Raw genomic sequence first — 17,493 nt, 5'->3', positions numbered from 1 at the left:
CTGGATGTCTTGGTAACATGACAGCAGTTTTACCCACCTTTACTTTCATAACATCTGTGCAAATGCTAACACAGTATTACTGTTGTTATTAATTACTACTATATAATTAATAGTATCCTGGGCCCTGCCTTTCTCCCCCTGCATTCTGTAGAGATGCATCGGACTAGAGAAGCAAAAACATTTTAATTTAAAACCTGCTCTTATCTATATTGTGAATGAATTCATGTGGTAGTAATCCAGCCACCCACCTGCAGTTGCCTCAGGGCCTGTACTGGCACTCTTCTTCCCTGAGACCTCCTTTCCCTTCTAGATACAGGTCTGAAGACAGTGACCCCTTGCTGTGATCCTTGTCCCCTAATTGGAAAAGCTGGACTGCAGAAGACTTGCAGCCTGCTTTTTCGCTTTTTTCATATCTCTTTCTCACCTCACTTCCTGCCTCCCTCTTCTTCCCTGAGACTGTTTCCAAACCTTGGATCCACAAAGTACAAACTTGATGGAATCACAGATGAAGGATGAACGTGGCCAAAGCTCTAGGTGGCAACATTTAATATGGACATTAAAACATGTCAGTGAAGTAAATCTAGAAATAAAAATGGAACATAATTGAGCTCAATAAAATTAATAAGAGGATAATAATTAAAACTGCAATGAAAACATTGAGCATAGAGGTAGCAAGTTCATCAATATTGTAATTCTGGTTAGAATGTTGATGTCATTCTGTTTTTCAGGATCAGACTGGCCCATTCTTCAGATTGTAAGAGATAATTCTCTTTGTCTTCTTTAAAAGGAGCAGGTCTTTATCCTCAAATTATATTAGTATTTGTAACTCAGATATAACTAGAAAGAAGTGCATAATATAATGGGCTTATTTTTTCTACAGATTGTCCTTGGGCTTCTGTTGTCATCACAGACCCCTAATTATTAGTTATTCATACATTCTTTAAAAAGTGAGTTAACTCCGTTTTTAGTTTTTACCAAAAGATTTAAAAGAAGCATGTCTCTTACTTTCACACTGTGCTCACTGGTCCAGATGTATTAAATGATCCCCATAATACCTGAGAACAAGTGCTGAAATAAACAAGATGCTACATCTCAGATGATCTCCTACAATAATTTCTGCTTGGTGTATCAGAGATACCAGGAAGAAGCCTCGAAATTTCAGAGTTTGTTAGATAATCAAATTTATATCTTTTAAGAAATACATTTCCAAGGTATATGTCTATGATTTTCTTATTAGATAGTATATTAATATATGTCATGTAATTAAGGAAGATGAACAGAAATAATGAAATTTATCTTGAGAAAAACCAAAAATTGACAGTATAAGACAATATATAAATATTAATAAATGTTCACCCTAGTAGGATCTGCTTCTGTCTTCGTAGCAGTAGCCCTCAGGGGATCTCAGAAAGCTGCAAGCCTTGCTTTCTGAAATTTAGAAACAATAATCTCATGATACCTACTCTACCCATAGGGAAATGACTCAGGACTGACTCAAAGGGGAACCCTGTCCCCAAAATTTATGAGGGCTAAAAATTCATACTGACTTTCTTTTCCACTATCCTCATTTCATTATTATAAGCCCCAACTGATAATAACCACATGTGATCTTTAACAAGAGGGAAAAAAGGAGAAGTGCTTTTGGTAATTCTACAGTCCTAGCTAGTTTTCTCTTCTTCCTTGTGTGAAAATTATGTCTTGTATGATCTATGTCATTAGGTAGATACCTACTCTCTCCCTCAACATGGCATTATCAAGGATACTAACACCCATACATAAGGTTTCTGGGAAACCAGCAGCCTCACACCAAGACCTAAAATTGTACTAGATCTCAGGGAAGGATGAAAAATTCTCTCAAGCTGTATTCTTGGTACTATTCATAAGTAACAAAATATAGACATGTATAAGAAATATTACCCATAAAGGTCCTGTCATAGTTACTTTTATGTCTTTGCTGAGACAAGATATCTAACACCCAAAGTTAAGGAGGAAATGTTTATTTAGCCCACAGTTTGCAGAGGCTTCAGTCCTATAATTGGCTGGGTCCAAGGCACGGTGACTTGGCGAAGAGGCATCCCAGATGAGAAACAGTTCATGGTGCAGAAGGCAGCAAAAGCAAAACTGTGAAATTGAGGGAAAAAGATTTCTTTCCCTCATATTGTTTGCAGTCTACCGAGATTAGGTTGGTGCCCATCCAGTCAGTGGACTGGTCCACCTACCCTAGTCCCAGCATATTTAATCTTAGCATTGCACTAAAAGTCAGTCACACTCTCTACATGTAGCCACCTCTGAAAAAGCCTCATCTAAAACTGCATGAGGCTTTGGGTGAGGTGGGAAGAATATGAAGGATAAAGAGGAAGCTATGGGTTTAGGTGACATAAGTCACAGATGTGAGAAAGTCGGGAGAAACTAGATAGAGAATAGAGAATATTACATTGGGGTTTAATCATTCCTGGTTTGTATAGGTGTATAGGTTGAGATGTAAAATACAGGGGGCAATCCAAGGAGATATGTGGTTGATAGGTGGATATGGTGCCCATTGCAAAGGCCCTTAGTAAACCACACACAGGCTGGCTGTACAGGAAATCATTTCATATAGGACAATTTTGTTAAAATGGAAACCAAACCAAAACCAAAAATATTTCATCACAGTAAATAGTGCTTAGTGATTCTTGTACTGAAAACATTGTTAACTACAAAGGCCTTTGGAGAATTTCTTTTATATTCCATCAAAAATTTTTTAGGGGTGGGAAGGACAATTGTAGTGTCATTTCTATTTGCCTCGACTAACATTCTACTCTGTTTTAACTGAACTTCTCTAATGACTGTTAGTCATGTTCATGGTAAGATTAGTTTGGTTTTTCATTACCAGAACATGGAACATTGTCCATTGTGAGATACCCTTCATCCCATCTGTGACAGAGCCAAGTGGCACATGAAAATCAAGTGTGGGAGAAAAATTATATTAGTCTAAATTATAATAATAAATATGTAGTATTGCTAACATTCATAATTGCTTTCAGTCTCAACAACTATGAGATTTGTAATAAGATAGAAAATATTTCAAAAGCCTAATAACATGTTTAGGTACTAGGGTCCATTTCCTATAAATCAAGATGGTGGTCCCTCTTGTTTATTCTGAGATTGGAGAGTGCAGGATCCTTGCCAGTCCCGCCCAGTTGCCACCATTGCTTTAAAGACTCTGTGGCCCACACACCACATGTTAGAAATGGCCCGATGAGAAAAAGTTTAGTTGGTCAAATCAGTCTTAGTGTGGTAGAATTTTGTGGACAAAGTCTTTGTTTTCCACTGTATAATAATTACAAGCTTTTTTACCACTGGATAAGAAAGGGATTACTCTCCTCCTTGAAAATGGTAAGTTTATAATTACATGAATTTACTTGGCCTTATCAGAATAGGCCTCACCAGCTGAGACATAGGATTATTTTTATGTAAAAGGCTTCTGGGTGAGCCGAACAACCACATACTTGGAAGAAATTCATTCTAGATAGACAGTTGTAGCATGAATAATGAACAAATTATCTTAAATGATTTTTTTCTCTTTTTCAAATTATATAAAAGGACATAAAAATTATCTGAGTGATTAGCTCAGGCCAGTCTAATACTGTTGAGTAATACACAGATATTTATTTATAACTTTGTATTTTTGGTAACAAGTATGTTTTAGCCAAAGCTTTGGTTTTTGTATAGATGGTTTTTATAATTTTACCTATCAGAATCCAACATCTGCAGAGAATTTTTTTGACATTTATTTTTCCTTGTTACTGGCCAATTTAAACCTTCATCTCAGATGTCTAAATTGAGTTCATAAAAAATAATGATATCTGGGTAATTTATTGGAGCAAGTTTTCTTAGTCAGATCATCTCAATTAGATTTTTACATCTAATACTGGGAGGTCCGTTGGCACAGTGTAAAGACTGTTTGTCTATTGCCAGGTATCTTTAAAAACAGAAATCCAGCCCCTTTTGTTGTTACCCTTACAAAATATCTGCAGTGTTTCCTAAACTTTCTGGAGCCATGGAGAACAGAACATGAGTATTCTGGCTCTTTTTTCTTGCTTAGTAGGAGACCAGCTCCTCCTCTGGGTAAATAACTCTCTACCTTGCTCCCTGATATACAGGGGAACTATCACCAGAGAAGTACAAGTCGAGTTTCCCTCTTAACATGGCACAGTGAAATTACTAAACCGTGCTTTGATCTGCTAAAAGGGAGTGAGAAACCTGTGACTATTCCAAGAGTAAGAAACAACTACAGGGCTCTTGCTATATCCCTTGTCTTGGTGACTGTCTCTTCTGCAAGTGCCCAGTTTACCAGAGTGTAACACCAGAGAAAAGAGCAGAGATTATTGCTTTTGTCTCCCATCTAAATGAGAGCCCTGGTAGGTTGTTTTCATGTTAGAAAATGAAATTCTGGAGCCTAAGCATTCTACCAATACCCAGAGTAAAAAGAGAGTAGTGCTGCCACTTGGGGAGCAATGGGGTTGTCCAGAGCACAGTAAGAGCCAGCAGAGCCATGATCCTGTGTCATGTCTGAAAACCACCCCAGCTTCCGAATTTTTCCATATTCCAGCATTCTCTTGGTTGCTTATTTTGACACCGTCCTTTGACCCCAGTTGAGTTTTCCTCTTCCCTTCCTTTCCATGCCCTGTCCCCTTGCCAGGTATCTTTAAAAACAGACCAATACCACCTGCAGCCTGACCTGAGGCTGATTTTTTTTGCTCTTTGCTTCTGCTGCTGCTGCTTTGGGTGGAGAAGTGGCTCTAGAAGGGCGCTCAGCTCTGACCCTCCATGCATTTAATTCTCATTCTTCTTTTTCTTTCATTCTGTTCCATCCTCTTCCATTCATTACCTAGTTCTATGCCTCACATGTGACTCTTTTGTTTACCTCCCCCTTCCAGTCAGTGTCTTTGTGGATCTCTTTTAGCTGGTATCTGTTTCACTGCATAGTGACATCTGTTGCTTGTCCTTCCTTTAATGACTACAGTCCTTTCTCCTTGCCGTTTGGACTTGCTTTTCCTCCCTTTTCCTGGTATTTACTTCACTTTCACCAGCTCAGACACAGGAAACGTAAAGGGAAACCACTCTGCCCTGCCATCATCTCAGCTGACATACTTTGTAGACTAAGCCTGACAGTACCTAACCTAATTGACTAATAAAAGCTTATTTTAGATCTAACATTGAATTTTCAAGATAATCTACTATGTTAGACACTTGAAATTTTCATTTCACCCATAAGTAGATGATGTAACTGATATTTCCATTTTGGATGTCTTCTGCCTATACAAAAAAAAAACCTTTTAATGCACCTTAAGTAGTTTAACTACAGGCTTTATATAGTGGTTTTGCTTAGCCAGGAGCTGGCAGTAGATGTCATGTAAGTGAGCCAGGACTTTCTGACCACCATCATACTAACAGTGTTCTCTAGCTCTCCCTTAATGTTGAAGGACTTTCTCCCTCCTTCACGCTCTTTCTTGGTACTTCAACCCTTGTGGCTTCTTGCTAAGGCCAACCTGGCCCCAACATGTGCAGGTGTTCAGTTTCATTATAAAAGTTACTATTGTGCCTAGCTGATCCAACTCGTCTATGCTGTTAGGACTTTTGAGAAGGTCCAACAGATTGTTCCCCATCTGAGTTCTGACTGTGATAAGAAATAAAACGAAGGACCTAGAAGATCAAAGTGTCATCTTCATTATTGATGAAAAAGTCAAAGATTGTACCTTGCTGTGTCCCCCAGGGAGTTGCTTTCCTCTAATCCCAGATTTAGGCAGTTTTGTATTTATGGTCAAAGATTTGTCCAGACTTCACTGGGCCTCCCACTCCAGGGAGTGGGAGTGAGAAGCAGTGGTTGACCTTGCACAGCACAGCCCTGAAAGCAAGGGATTGGGCCGTCCATGCCTATTCTCTGGAAGATGTCTCTCCTCCATTCCCTCCCTTAGGCAGAACCAGTGATGGATGTGAAGGAAACCAAGAATGATAGACTAATCAATGACTGTACCCATGCATGGCAGGAAGAATCTCTGCTGTGCACAGCATAGGGCACTGTCTGTTCCAGGATCTGTCAGGAAGGTCAGGGTCTCCCCCAATCTAGCCAGTGGTTATTCTTTCAAGAAAAGCACGCTACTTGATATCCCAGCACTCTAGGAGGCTCAGGTGGGAGAACAAAATTACAAACTGAGCTTAAGTAATTTAGCAACTTATTGAGACCCTGTCTCAAAATAAAATTTTTAAAAATAAAATAGGTTGAGAATGTAGCTCAGTGCAAAGGCTGTGGGTTCAATCTCATGTGCCACCAGAAAACACAACAATATAAAGAGAACAAGCATCTAGCCCTATTTCCCTGAGCAGCAATGGAAGGTTGTCTATTTTAATAAAGAGGGATTTAGAGTATAGAAGATACCAGGACTGTTATATCCCCAAGTCCAGCCTTATAGTATTTTATAGTCCCATAACTGGTATTTTTTGAGTGACCAGTCAGTTCATTTCTTCCTGTGTTTCCTTATGTGACGTTCAAAGTTCATATATGATCAGCCACTAAAGAGAGCACATCGCCAACAGAGAGGAGATATACAGGTAGGCCCCATTGACACTGTAAATTTTACAGAAGCTAACTGAGCCTGCTAATTAGGGCTCTTCCAGTGAGGGCCCCTTCAGAGCACCACCTTGAGGGTGCATGAACACAGAGCCAGCTGCTCAAGCAGAAAGAGGTACATGAGACCATTGTTAGAACAAAAGTGGACTACCAGTTTATTGGCAGTGGCTGCCTAAAGTGTTGTGCCAAGGATTCCAAGGCTGTGTATCCTCACTCCATGGAAGTAAATTTCATCATTATTGTTGACCATTATAAATGTTAGAAAAGAGACTAGGGGCGCTTGCATCAAGTGTCTGTCACTGCTGATTTTAAGAAACCATAGGGGAAGTTTTCTCCTCTAAAAATACAGCCGCCTGCTGTATCAGGAGGAGGAAGTGAAGTGGGGGCTGCCAGCTGTGGAAGCACCAACTGAGGCTGTTTCTTACCCTCCGTTCATACCTGCCGCCACAGTGATGAACGTTTAGATTGTACAGAACAAGGATATTCAAACTTTTTTTTGTAAAGAGCCAAATTTTAGGTTTTTGGGGCATATACAACCTGTCACAATTACTCAGCTCTGCCATTCTGGCCTGAAGTGGTCAGAGACAGTGACCCAGTAAATGTTTTTGTACAAAAACAAGCACTGGAACAGCTTTGGCCCAAGGCCTGTATTGTGCAGATCTCTGGAGGAGAGCTGAGGCCAGCAGCAAGACCTAGAATTCTGGAAAGTTCTGTGTTACCTGTGCCTGTATACCCCTCTGTCCTCAGCTCTAAAATGTCTCATCAAAGTTAAGTGAGAATTTAGCAGACATTATTAAGTTCCTAGAATATAACTTCTCAAGAAAAATATTAGCAGTAGGATCCACTCAGTCATTTCCTCCATGGAAGTGCAAAATCATACAGTTATGTTGTAATGTGTATGCATCCAGTTTGTACTATATAACAAAGCACCCGAAAGCCGAGTAATTTGTCACAAACTTTATTTAGCTCTATTTACAAGCTGTAATCAAATACAATGTGAATGTTTAAAATTTTTAAAAATGTATTTCAGTAATAAAAGACACACTACTATTAATCCCCCTCAAACATTGCCCTTAATCCCCCGTAAAATACTACTCCCTACATTGAACACTCTTATCCCATTGTTCTTGTTACTTTAGAGGTCCTCGTTTGTTGAGTATCTTCACAAACTGTGACCAAGAATGTTATGAATGCTGCTGCTGAGTGCCATCCTGTTGGAAAGGCAGGCTCATAAAAGCATTGTGGTGTGTTCTCATGCACTTTATTAACAGATCTGGGGAGCAAGCTTCCTGCACATGAACCTTTGGGAGTCACATTTAAGCCATAGCTAAACCATATGAAATAGCAGTGAAACTCCAAAGTCAGCATTTCAGACAGATGCCTCCTGTGGTCAAAATTACCTTTGAAAATTCATTAAATCAGCCATGAATTAGAATATGCATATATTGAAAGCCATAAGGAAGATTTAGGGAGGCATGGAAGGAAAGTCTGCAGATTTAAAGTATGTTAAACATTCCTTCTTTAGAAGTTCTGTCCTATCCCTAACCAGTGATGGGGAATGGGGAATGGGGAGTGGTGAGGTGTTCTTCCTTGGCAGAGGGTTCTTTCCAGTGTAATTTAATATTAGAGCTCCTTTAACTTTAGTTTACATTAGTGTTTATGTTCTGGGGTGGGGAGGCACAAAAAAAAAAAAAAAAAAGCAAAGCATACATATTCTAGCATAAGCCCTCAAAGAACTTGCATTATGCTTGATCCTGAACCTCACTTGAGTAGTTGTAAGCACATATGGTCCATTTGAAATACCAGAGAACAGAATTAGCCATAAGCTTCCTGCCACTGAAGCTGGTGACTTCTGCTGTGATTGTATGAATAACTATCACTTTTAAACCCCAGGTGCTGGTTCCTTCTTACCATAGAAATTCCATTTGGAGATGGCACAGCCCATGAGATACCTTGTCAGCTGAGGGATACAGGTACTTAGATGAGGTACTCACTGTTGTGGCTTATATCTGTATGTCCACCTTTTGCAAGGTGGCTAAAATAGATTAATGATGTGTGATAACTAAATCCATTCTGGTATAGATACTGGGAAGGCCAACCGTGATGTGAATACCACCAACCAAAAATGCTTGTAGCCTAGGTGGAAGAAGAGGAAAAGAGAGGCTGCTGCCTGCTTGGCCTGCCATGGATTGTTTGTCCTTCACAATGCCCCTCTGCAATACCTCCCTGCCTTGGAGCCAGCTGCTTATGGGCTGAAGCTTCTACACACTGTGAACTAAAATAACCTTTTTCTTCCTTTAACTTGTGGGTGTTGGGTTTTTTGTCCCAGCAACAAGGAAGTGACTAAAGCACTTACTATCTAAGGAGAAATCTTAAGTCTCAAAACTGCAGAACTTTTCTGAGGAAAAATCTTATATCTCAAAATTACAGAACTTTTCAGACACTTAAGAACACAGTCAAGTTTAAAAATTTCAACTTCTTTACTCATAAAATGGGAATAAATATTGTGTATAGCAACTTCATTGGAAGGAGCAGTTAAGTTTTAAAATAGAACAGTCTCTGGCTGCATAACTGTTAGGAATTCCTTTCCTCTGAGCTCAAGTTAGTAACTCACCTAAGGTCATGTTCATGGCCTTCATTGGCTCCAAGCAAAATGCTAGATACTGGGTATACATCATCTCAAACAAGTTCAGGCTGCTTAAGCAGCAGGAGTGTTGCCTGCAACTCTCAGAGCATTGTTCCATTTCTAACAGCAAGAAGACAAAAGAGATAAGCTATCTAAATTTACATATCATAAAGAAAATGGACCTCCTGCATCTAATTGTCACTTAAAAGGGGAACAAGCAAAGGGGAGCAAGGGCACAGGGACAGAATATTTGTGGAGGAATCTGTAGCTTTATTGAATTTGGCTTGTTTCCACTGACCTCCCCTCTCCTAGGGAAAAATAAAAATTCACTTACTTCTTAGAATAGGGTTGAAATATTTTCAGTGTAATGAACCATACCGTCTGTCACAGCTCTGAGCTCTGCCATTGGAGAACAGAGACAGGCATTTACAATCTGTAAATGCATCAGTTTTGGCTCTGTTCCATGAAAACTTTATTTATGGACATGGAAATTTGAATTTCATGTAACTTTCATATATCACAAAATATTATTCTGATTTTTCCCTAGCTATTTAAAAATGTAAAAACTATTCGTAGCTCAGAAAGGGTACAGATACAGGCATCAGGATAGATTTGGCTTGAAAGCAAAAGTTTGCCAGCCTGATTTTGAACACTACATTGAATCAGCCTCATGAAACTAGCTAGTTGTTTGACCTGAGCAATTTCTCTGACATCTCTAAGCCTCTAAGCCTCAGTTTCCTAACGTGAACAAATAAGAGATTTTTCTTAAAGGATCCCGGAGGTTCCTTTTAGTTCTCAAAGGCCTGTGGCTTCATCATCCACAAATGTGGGATCTTGTCCTGGCCTAGCCTCTGACTTGCTAAGGCTTGTTGGAACAGTTGAGAAGTCTCCCACTGCTTCAACCATCTCATTTGTAAAGTGAGGATTAGATAATGTCACTTTAAGATTGCTCTGTAAGTTTTATGATACTTGAAAACACTTTCACTTATGCATCCAACAAACATTTTTTGGATTTAATATGCCTCACTCAAAATACTATTATATTTTACTATTTTTCTTAAACAAACAAACAAAAGCCAGGCATTAGTGACACACGTCTGTATTCCCAGCACTCTGGGAGGCAGGAGCAGGAGGATAGCAAGTTCTGAGCCTAGCCTAGGCAAATTAGCAAAACTGTTTCTCAGCAACAGCTAAAACAAACAACCCCATACCGCTAAAAAGGTAAATTCTTATCAAAATAATAGTTCAAAAGAGGTAGTTTCTGTGTACTTCTGGAATAGAGAATTTTTTTTCACTGTCCAGTGATAAAAGGCTGGATAAGCAGGGGTAGGGACCAAAATCCTATCATTGTCTCCACTGCAGTTATCTTCTTTTACCTGTGATGAAAGCAAAGAACAGATTTTGATGAATTAACTTTGCATGTCTGGTTACAGCTCTCTTACTCCACCCTGTGGCAGAAAGTCACTGGTTAAGCATTAAAATAGAGCCAGAATTTTTCAGATTTTTGCTTTTTTTTTTTTTTTTATAATAATGTCCTCTAGCAATAGAGCAGGATACCATTTTAAACTCATCCCCCTTTGATTCTCCGTCTCACCATTTTCAAGGCCTGCATTGGGCAAGTAACCATTTAGCCAAGTGGTTTTCAACAAGCAGGTATTAAGAAGTGCCAGAAGCTGGAGCAGCATGAGCTGATCACTTATCTGTACAGGTGGTTATTAAAAGTGTTGTCCCGCAGCCTCATTAAAAAGCAATGCAGCATTTGATAAATACTAGAGCATGTCAGTGGCACCATTTAAATGTAGGAAAGAGATCAATTTCTTTTGTAATTGTGTGCACAGGCATAAACACTCTTTGGAACACTTAATTCTATGTCAGAGTTTAAAGCAGCTATTCAGAAGTAAAATCAGAGAAGATGGGGACTAGATGTCAGCCACTGATGAGTTAAGAAGCAACTAACCTCAAATACTTAGATAATAACAAAAGGAATCCAGCAGCTAGGAAGCACTTCTGGAAGACTTCCTTCTGTTCTCCTTTTCATTTCCAGTGATGTGGTTTCAGTGGCTGATGTTTTTGTTCCTACCTACTGTTTACTGTGCACCCACCTGCCCCTTCCAGCTGCCCCTCAACAGGAAGAGGACGGGGAGAGGTAATTAATGGCAGGGCAGGGTCAGTGCACAGCACAACCAAGCTGTGGACAGAGCCATCCCATCCGAGGAGAAGCAAAGTAGGGTGCACACAAGCAGGGTGACAGGGTCAAGGGAGCAGCTGGGCCGGAGGCCACTTCAAACGCTCTCTTTGTTTCTTCACTCTGTCTGTCTGACTTTTGTCCTATGCCTGCCTCTTTGTGTCCTTGTCTATAGCTTGGGGTTCCCACCCAGGACTCTTTCCTCTTTCCTCCTGTTGTTGGTTGGGCTCTCTCCCCTGCCCTCTCCTTTCTCTCTTCCAAATCCCCACTCCTTCTTTTCTTCCCCCTTCTCCTTTTTCCTTGTGCTCCTCTCCTCTCCTTTCTCTTCCTTTGTTTCTTTCTCCTCTTCGCTTCCCCTCTTTCTCCACTATTCCTCTTCCACTCTTTTTCCACTTCTCTTGTCTCTCCAGTTCCCAAGCTTTCCTCTCCTGCTTTGGCATCACTTTGTTTTGTTTTGTTGGTTTTTTTTTTTTGTTTGTTTGTTTGTTTGTTTTAGTCTCTCCTCTCTTTTTCTCTGTCTCCTGAATCTTTTACTTTTTGACTCTCCTGTCACTTAGCTTTTCTTACATCTCCTCTACCTTGCTTCTTGGCCTCCTTTTACCCCACTTCTTTATGGCCTCTGTGTCTGGTTACAGATGTTCTCTCTCTGCCCCTCTCTCCTGTGTGATAGATCTCTATCTGGCCATCTCACCTCTATTTATGATCTATTTCTCATCACAGCCCTATCCTTATGCTTTGTATTTGAATTTTAGAATCCTTTCACATACTGCTTCATTCTGAATATGCTAGAATATGCTTAATAATTAAGGCTGTAATTAAAGTGTAAGAGCAAATATAATTAAAGTGTGTTTTAGTGGATCCTGGAATGATGAAGCAATTATGCATTTTGACACGGCACTGAAGGAGTAGCCGCGTGGAAAGGATGTGTTTTTCTCAGAAGCTGCTTGTTGTGCCCTCTTCCCCTGAGGGCTCACCAGCCTTACCTGGAGCAAGGCCTCTCAGGCCTGAGAATCACGCAGCACCAAGACAGGAGTCATGGCAGCAGCTGGAGTCCTCAGTGGGGTACATAGCCTGCTGCTCCAGGGCCCTCTAGAGACAAAGGCCAAGACCCAAGCCTTTGGAGTTCCTTCCAAGTAGATGGTTCTCATGTCAGCTCCAGCATTTCCAGTTTCTGTGTCAACCCCATTGGGAAAGGGCTGGTAGGGTGGGGGCAGCAAGGGTATCACAGGATACATACCACATCTTCCTTGGACGCACTTTCTGTGATAGTCTGTCCGCATACACAGGGAATGTTACAAGTGTAGTAAGATGTCCCACAGAGCAAGTCTCCCAAAGCGAAGCATCTTTTCAGCAGGAAAGAGGGACATGGCACTTAACCATGCAGTAGAGCATAGTTTGTGTTCTGGATTTGCAAGTGCAAAGTTCTCTGGAAGTTTATTTAATTAACCTTTGTTTTAATTGGGTATTTGGAAGGTAGTGCAAAGGAAGACGTGTAATATACCAGTGCTCATGAATATGTATCAACCTCAAGAAAGGGCAGCAGCAGGGATTGGGGTCCCCACAAGGACCAGCTCAAATAGATGGTCATTGATTTCCAAATCAGGTCTGCCCTCCCCCCGTAGGAATATTGATGTCACATCAAATACTGAAAAAGCTGTTAACTAAGGGACTGGGATGTTTAGACAAAAGAGCAATTATTATTGTAAATCATTTCAGAAACAAATGCATAACGTATTTTGATCACATTCATGTCTCCTATTCCCCACCTCTATGCCCCCTCTTAAAAAAACATGGGGGAAAAAAGTGATGCAGAGCTTTTCACCCTGCACGTGGATAAGATGTTAGGCAAAGCTGACTCGTCCATTCTCAGTGGGCAGGCAGCAGAAGACCAGGAGATAAGATGGGGCCAAGTCCAGGAACAGCATTCCAGCTGCTGTGTATTGAGATCAGAGTATGCTCCGAAGAGAAAAAGAAAAAAGAGAGGCGAGTCTTTGCTATCTTAACTTAGATGTCTGCTCATGCCTCTATTGAGGAAGTAGAAATTTACACATTGAACTTTCATTCACCTTCTGGTCCCAAGAATAATGCTGTTCTTCATCAGTCTGGGGCTCTGACTTCACATTTTTTTTTTTGTTCCTACATGAGAACCAGCCTGCAGATTAATGTCTAAATTCCTTAGACCCCTAACATCTGCCACCATCCAGTCCCCTGTCCTGCTTTTCAGCCTCTGGGACACTGGCTAAAACTTTACCAAGTGAATCAAAATGCACACTGAAGTTATATTAATAAAATAATAAGCTTAACATGTATGTTATCTATCCATGTATATAACAAATGATACCAAAAGTTAGGGCCTCCGTGGTAGAGCACTTGCCTAGCATGTGCAAAGTCCTGAATTTAAGCCCCAATACTGTGAAAGGAAAGCCCCCTTAATCCCCCCAAAATAATCCTCAGCATTACGAAAGTACCGCTTATTCCACAGTGTCTGTAGCTGGGAATGGTATATGATATAGCCATGTCTTCACACTCAGGGTCTCTCACAAGGCCGCATCCAAGTGTCAGCAGACATCTCTGGGCCTGGGTAGGGAAGAACTCACCTCCAGTGTGCAGTTCCTCTGATGGCTTCACTCCTTGCTAGCTGCCCTCAGATCCTTGCCAATGGGCTTCCCCAGAGGGCAACTTACAGCATGATTATTGGCATCAGGAGAGTAAACAAATGAAGGAGTAAAAAGAGCAAAACAGAGCCCCAGGCTTTTGTAACCTGGTCTCAGAAGTGACTTTCCATCACTTTGCCATATTCTGACTCCTCAGAACCTAGAAACCGGGTTGCAACCACACTCAAGGGATAGTATTATTCAAAGGCAGGAGGCAGGATCACTCAGTTGATCAGTTGAGATCCACTTACTTTAGAAGCTGCCTACCAGCTTTAGTAGGAACGTAGTTATGTAATGCAGACCAGTGCTGAAATGACAGGCAGGGCCTTTTGCTCTTGACAAAATGCTTTCACAGATTTCCTTTCATTTGCTAATCATCACAAATAATGGTATCAGTTGTACTGTCTTCACTTTACAAAGAAGAACGTGGACTAGCATACCCTTCAGGGAGAACAGTTAAATGTCTAAATCCTTAGCTTCTGCTACTTGCCACCTGGTGACCTGTTCTTGCCACCTCTGCTACTTGCCACAGGAAAGGTATTTCACTTCTCTGGGCCTCACTTGCCTCATTTATAAAAGAGGCTGTAAGACCTGCTCATAGTGCTTGTAGAGATTCATGTGCTACATGTAAGCTTCTTGGCATTATGTGTGGCATACATAAGCACTTAATGGGAGTGAATTTTGAAGATAATGATGAGTATGTGTATGAAAATAAAGAAATTTAAGCTCAAAGAAAATAAATAATTTCTCCAAAGCTATGCAAAACAAATATACTGCAGAGGTGAGCATTTTAGGATTTGGCAACATCCCTACCTCTCAGGTTGTTGCTTCCCAGAGGGCCTCATTGTCAGGTGCCTATGTAGACCAGCCACAAGGAAACCTCAGCCCAAAACAGTGCCAAGTGCCTCCTTCAGAGTTGCTCAGTGGTCTTCTGGTCCAAGGGGAGCCCATGCTGCCTTGCCTTTTTAGCTGAGCTACCAGTGCCTCACTGGCCTTTGTCTGTGTGCAAATCAAGCTGATCAAATGCCCATTGTCCTTTATACTCTAGTAAAACAGCTTCTCCAGTGCCTATATTTCAACATCTTTGTTTATAAGTAAGTGTTGTCTTGCTAACTGGATAAATGCACAGAAAATGATCCTAACTGAGACAGTTCTGTCTCATTGGTCCTAAAGAGTTATTCATTCTGAAAGAACAAGGAAGGAATGTGCAGATTAGAAAGCCAGGTCCCTGGGGGACACCTTTGCATAAGGCAACCTGGCCAACGAATGCTGCATGTCCACCAGAAACAGCCAAGAGCTGTCAACAGACACTGCTCTGCTCATGTTCAATGCCTTTGCCCTTTCTACAGAGTGAGGAGAGAGGAGAAAATAACACACTGGGTATTACAGTACAGCAGACTGGTGAGCACAGAGCAGATTCTCAGAATTTCACATCAGATCAGATCACAACTTGAATCCCTGTTTTTGAGGAAGTATTCAAGAAAGGTGATTTTTGGGATGGGCTACAACCATATTAAGCCCACTTAACTGGATTATTAGGAGATATTTCAGCTTTTATCCATAAAAAAATTCATTTCCTTTATGCAAGTCCCTTATTTCATCTTTTCTAGGTGGGTCACAACTTGAACAGCTTGTTAATAATCTTTCCTGTTAATGATGTTGCTTAGCACTTAGGTTTAACTCATCTCCTAGCAAAAAGCTAAAGGTAGATTAACCCACCAATTCTCAGATATTACCTCAGTATTCCACATCACACCCGTGCCCATGGTCAAATGGATGTGTCATTCTTTCTTTTTCCAAAATAGTTTTCTTTCCACACTCTCAGAACTCTGGGATAAGGCCATTTCAGAAGACTTTCTCATCCCAACTCTCCGAACAATCTTTCTTTGCATATACTGTAATCTTAAAGGAAGTTCATCTTCATTTTTTTAAGTTCCAAAGAAATGCAAGCAGTGTCTTCATACAGTAGATAATTAAAGTGAAAAAAAGAGAAAACATGAATTTGTCATCGGATAATATCCAGTTATCTAGCCATTTTAGGTCCTAGGAAACTTGACAGAGCATCAACAGCAGTTCATCTAGTGACTGTCTGTGATTCCCCCTTTCAGGAACCAATGTGCAAGAGGCCCAGAACATACTCAGAAACAGCGGGCTCCCCATCACTGCGGCGGTGGACCTGGAGGATGCAGCCAAGAAGGCTGTGGCCAGTGTGGCAAAGAAGTAGTGTCTTCTGCCTGCTCCTGGAGCTGTTTTCTCAGTGGCTGCCTCATTGTGAAGAAGAAGGAAAAAAGAGAAGGAAAGAAGAGAAAAAAAACCCAGTTCTCTCACTGGGAGAAAATAAGGGAGGAAATGAACAAGAATCACTGTGTGAAAAATCGTAGATATGTATCTTCTTAGCCTAGTCTGATTTTACTTATGTAGTCATTATAAAAATAATGTCCTCTATTTGCAAACTTTTGCCAATTTTGGGGGCAGTCTGTAGCCCAAGAATGGGCCTATATACAGAAATTTAATTAAGGAAAGCTTGGTTCATTGAGAAGGATATTGGTGAATATTTACCCTATGGTTAAAAAAAAAAACCCACAAACTGTGAAATCCTCAACTGGGATTCTATTTAATATATCAACTGTCAAAAAGGTAGAGCTAAGACATTCAAGCAAATGGTTACTACACACTGTAGCAGTTTTTATAAGTTTCTAATTCCAATACATCTTTTAAAAAACTTACAAATATTCTAAAATATATTTTACTGTGAAAGTTCTACATTAATATACCTTACACTATTTTACCATTTGCCTTAATATTGAATATAGTTTACTTTTTAACCTCAAGTATAGCCAGCAGCCTTATTTGTGATTTTTGTGGTAGAAGGTTTCATTTTAATTTCAGTACTGATGAATGCTGATTCTTATGGACGTCTCTGTAATTCAGTCATTTCAAAATGAGACAACTGAAGATGCACTTGTGTTGAGAGCATCATCTCTCCTTATTCACTGTCACCTACAGGATCTACCACCTTGCAGTAGAAAACTGGGAAAATGTAGTTTTCAAGAAAATTGGCTTTTTTGCATAATGTCCATTTTTGTGAGAAATTTTTAAATTAGGTTTCTATTTAAATTTTGGTAAAATTTTTCTCTTTATGCAAAGTTAAATAAAATCCTATGTTTTGTAAGCACTAAAATATATGTGTGTTTCTCATTTCAGGCACTTTTATTCCTCAGACCATTTTGTTAATAAAATATCAGCCTTTAGACCTTAGGCATAACTCTAAAATTCAAAAATCTCATTTGTCCAGGATTTTCACACTTCCATTCACCTCCATCAGCTAGGCATTTCTGTGGTAGAAAATGACTCAGTGAAACAGTGAAAATTATGTGCAAAGCAGATACCCGGGAACCCGTGTCAGATGTCTGGCGAG

The 17,493-nt window shown here is 40.2% G+C and overlaps 1 protein-coding gene across 1 annotated transcript in view; it reads left to right on the top strand.

Annotated features, from left to right (window-relative positions):
- Suclg2 (succinate-CoA ligase GDP-forming subunit beta) overlaps nucleotides 1-17,256 on the top strand; it is a 267,332-nt gene extending 250,076 nt beyond the window's left edge. Inside the window, exon 11 of the mRNA XM_063260219.1 lies at nucleotides 16,184-17,256. Coding sequence (XP_063116289.1) covers nucleotides 16,184-16,299 — 116 coding nt within the window. The 3' untranslated portion in view covers nucleotides 16,300-17,256. The remainder of the gene's footprint in view (nucleotides 1-16,183) is intronic.
- Nucleotides 17,257-17,493: the final 237 nt, after the last annotated feature.

This window comes from Cavia porcellus, unplaced genomic scaffold, assembly GCF_034190915.1.
Source record: "Cavia porcellus strain 051 isolate PalLab524CR breed Dunkin Hartley unplaced genomic scaffold, mCavPor4.1 scaffold_13, whole genome shotgun sequence".
Lineage (NCBI taxonomy): Eukaryota > Metazoa > Chordata > Mammalia > Rodentia > Caviidae > Cavia > Cavia porcellus.
This window is presented reverse-complemented; position numbering and strand designations above follow the sequence as displayed.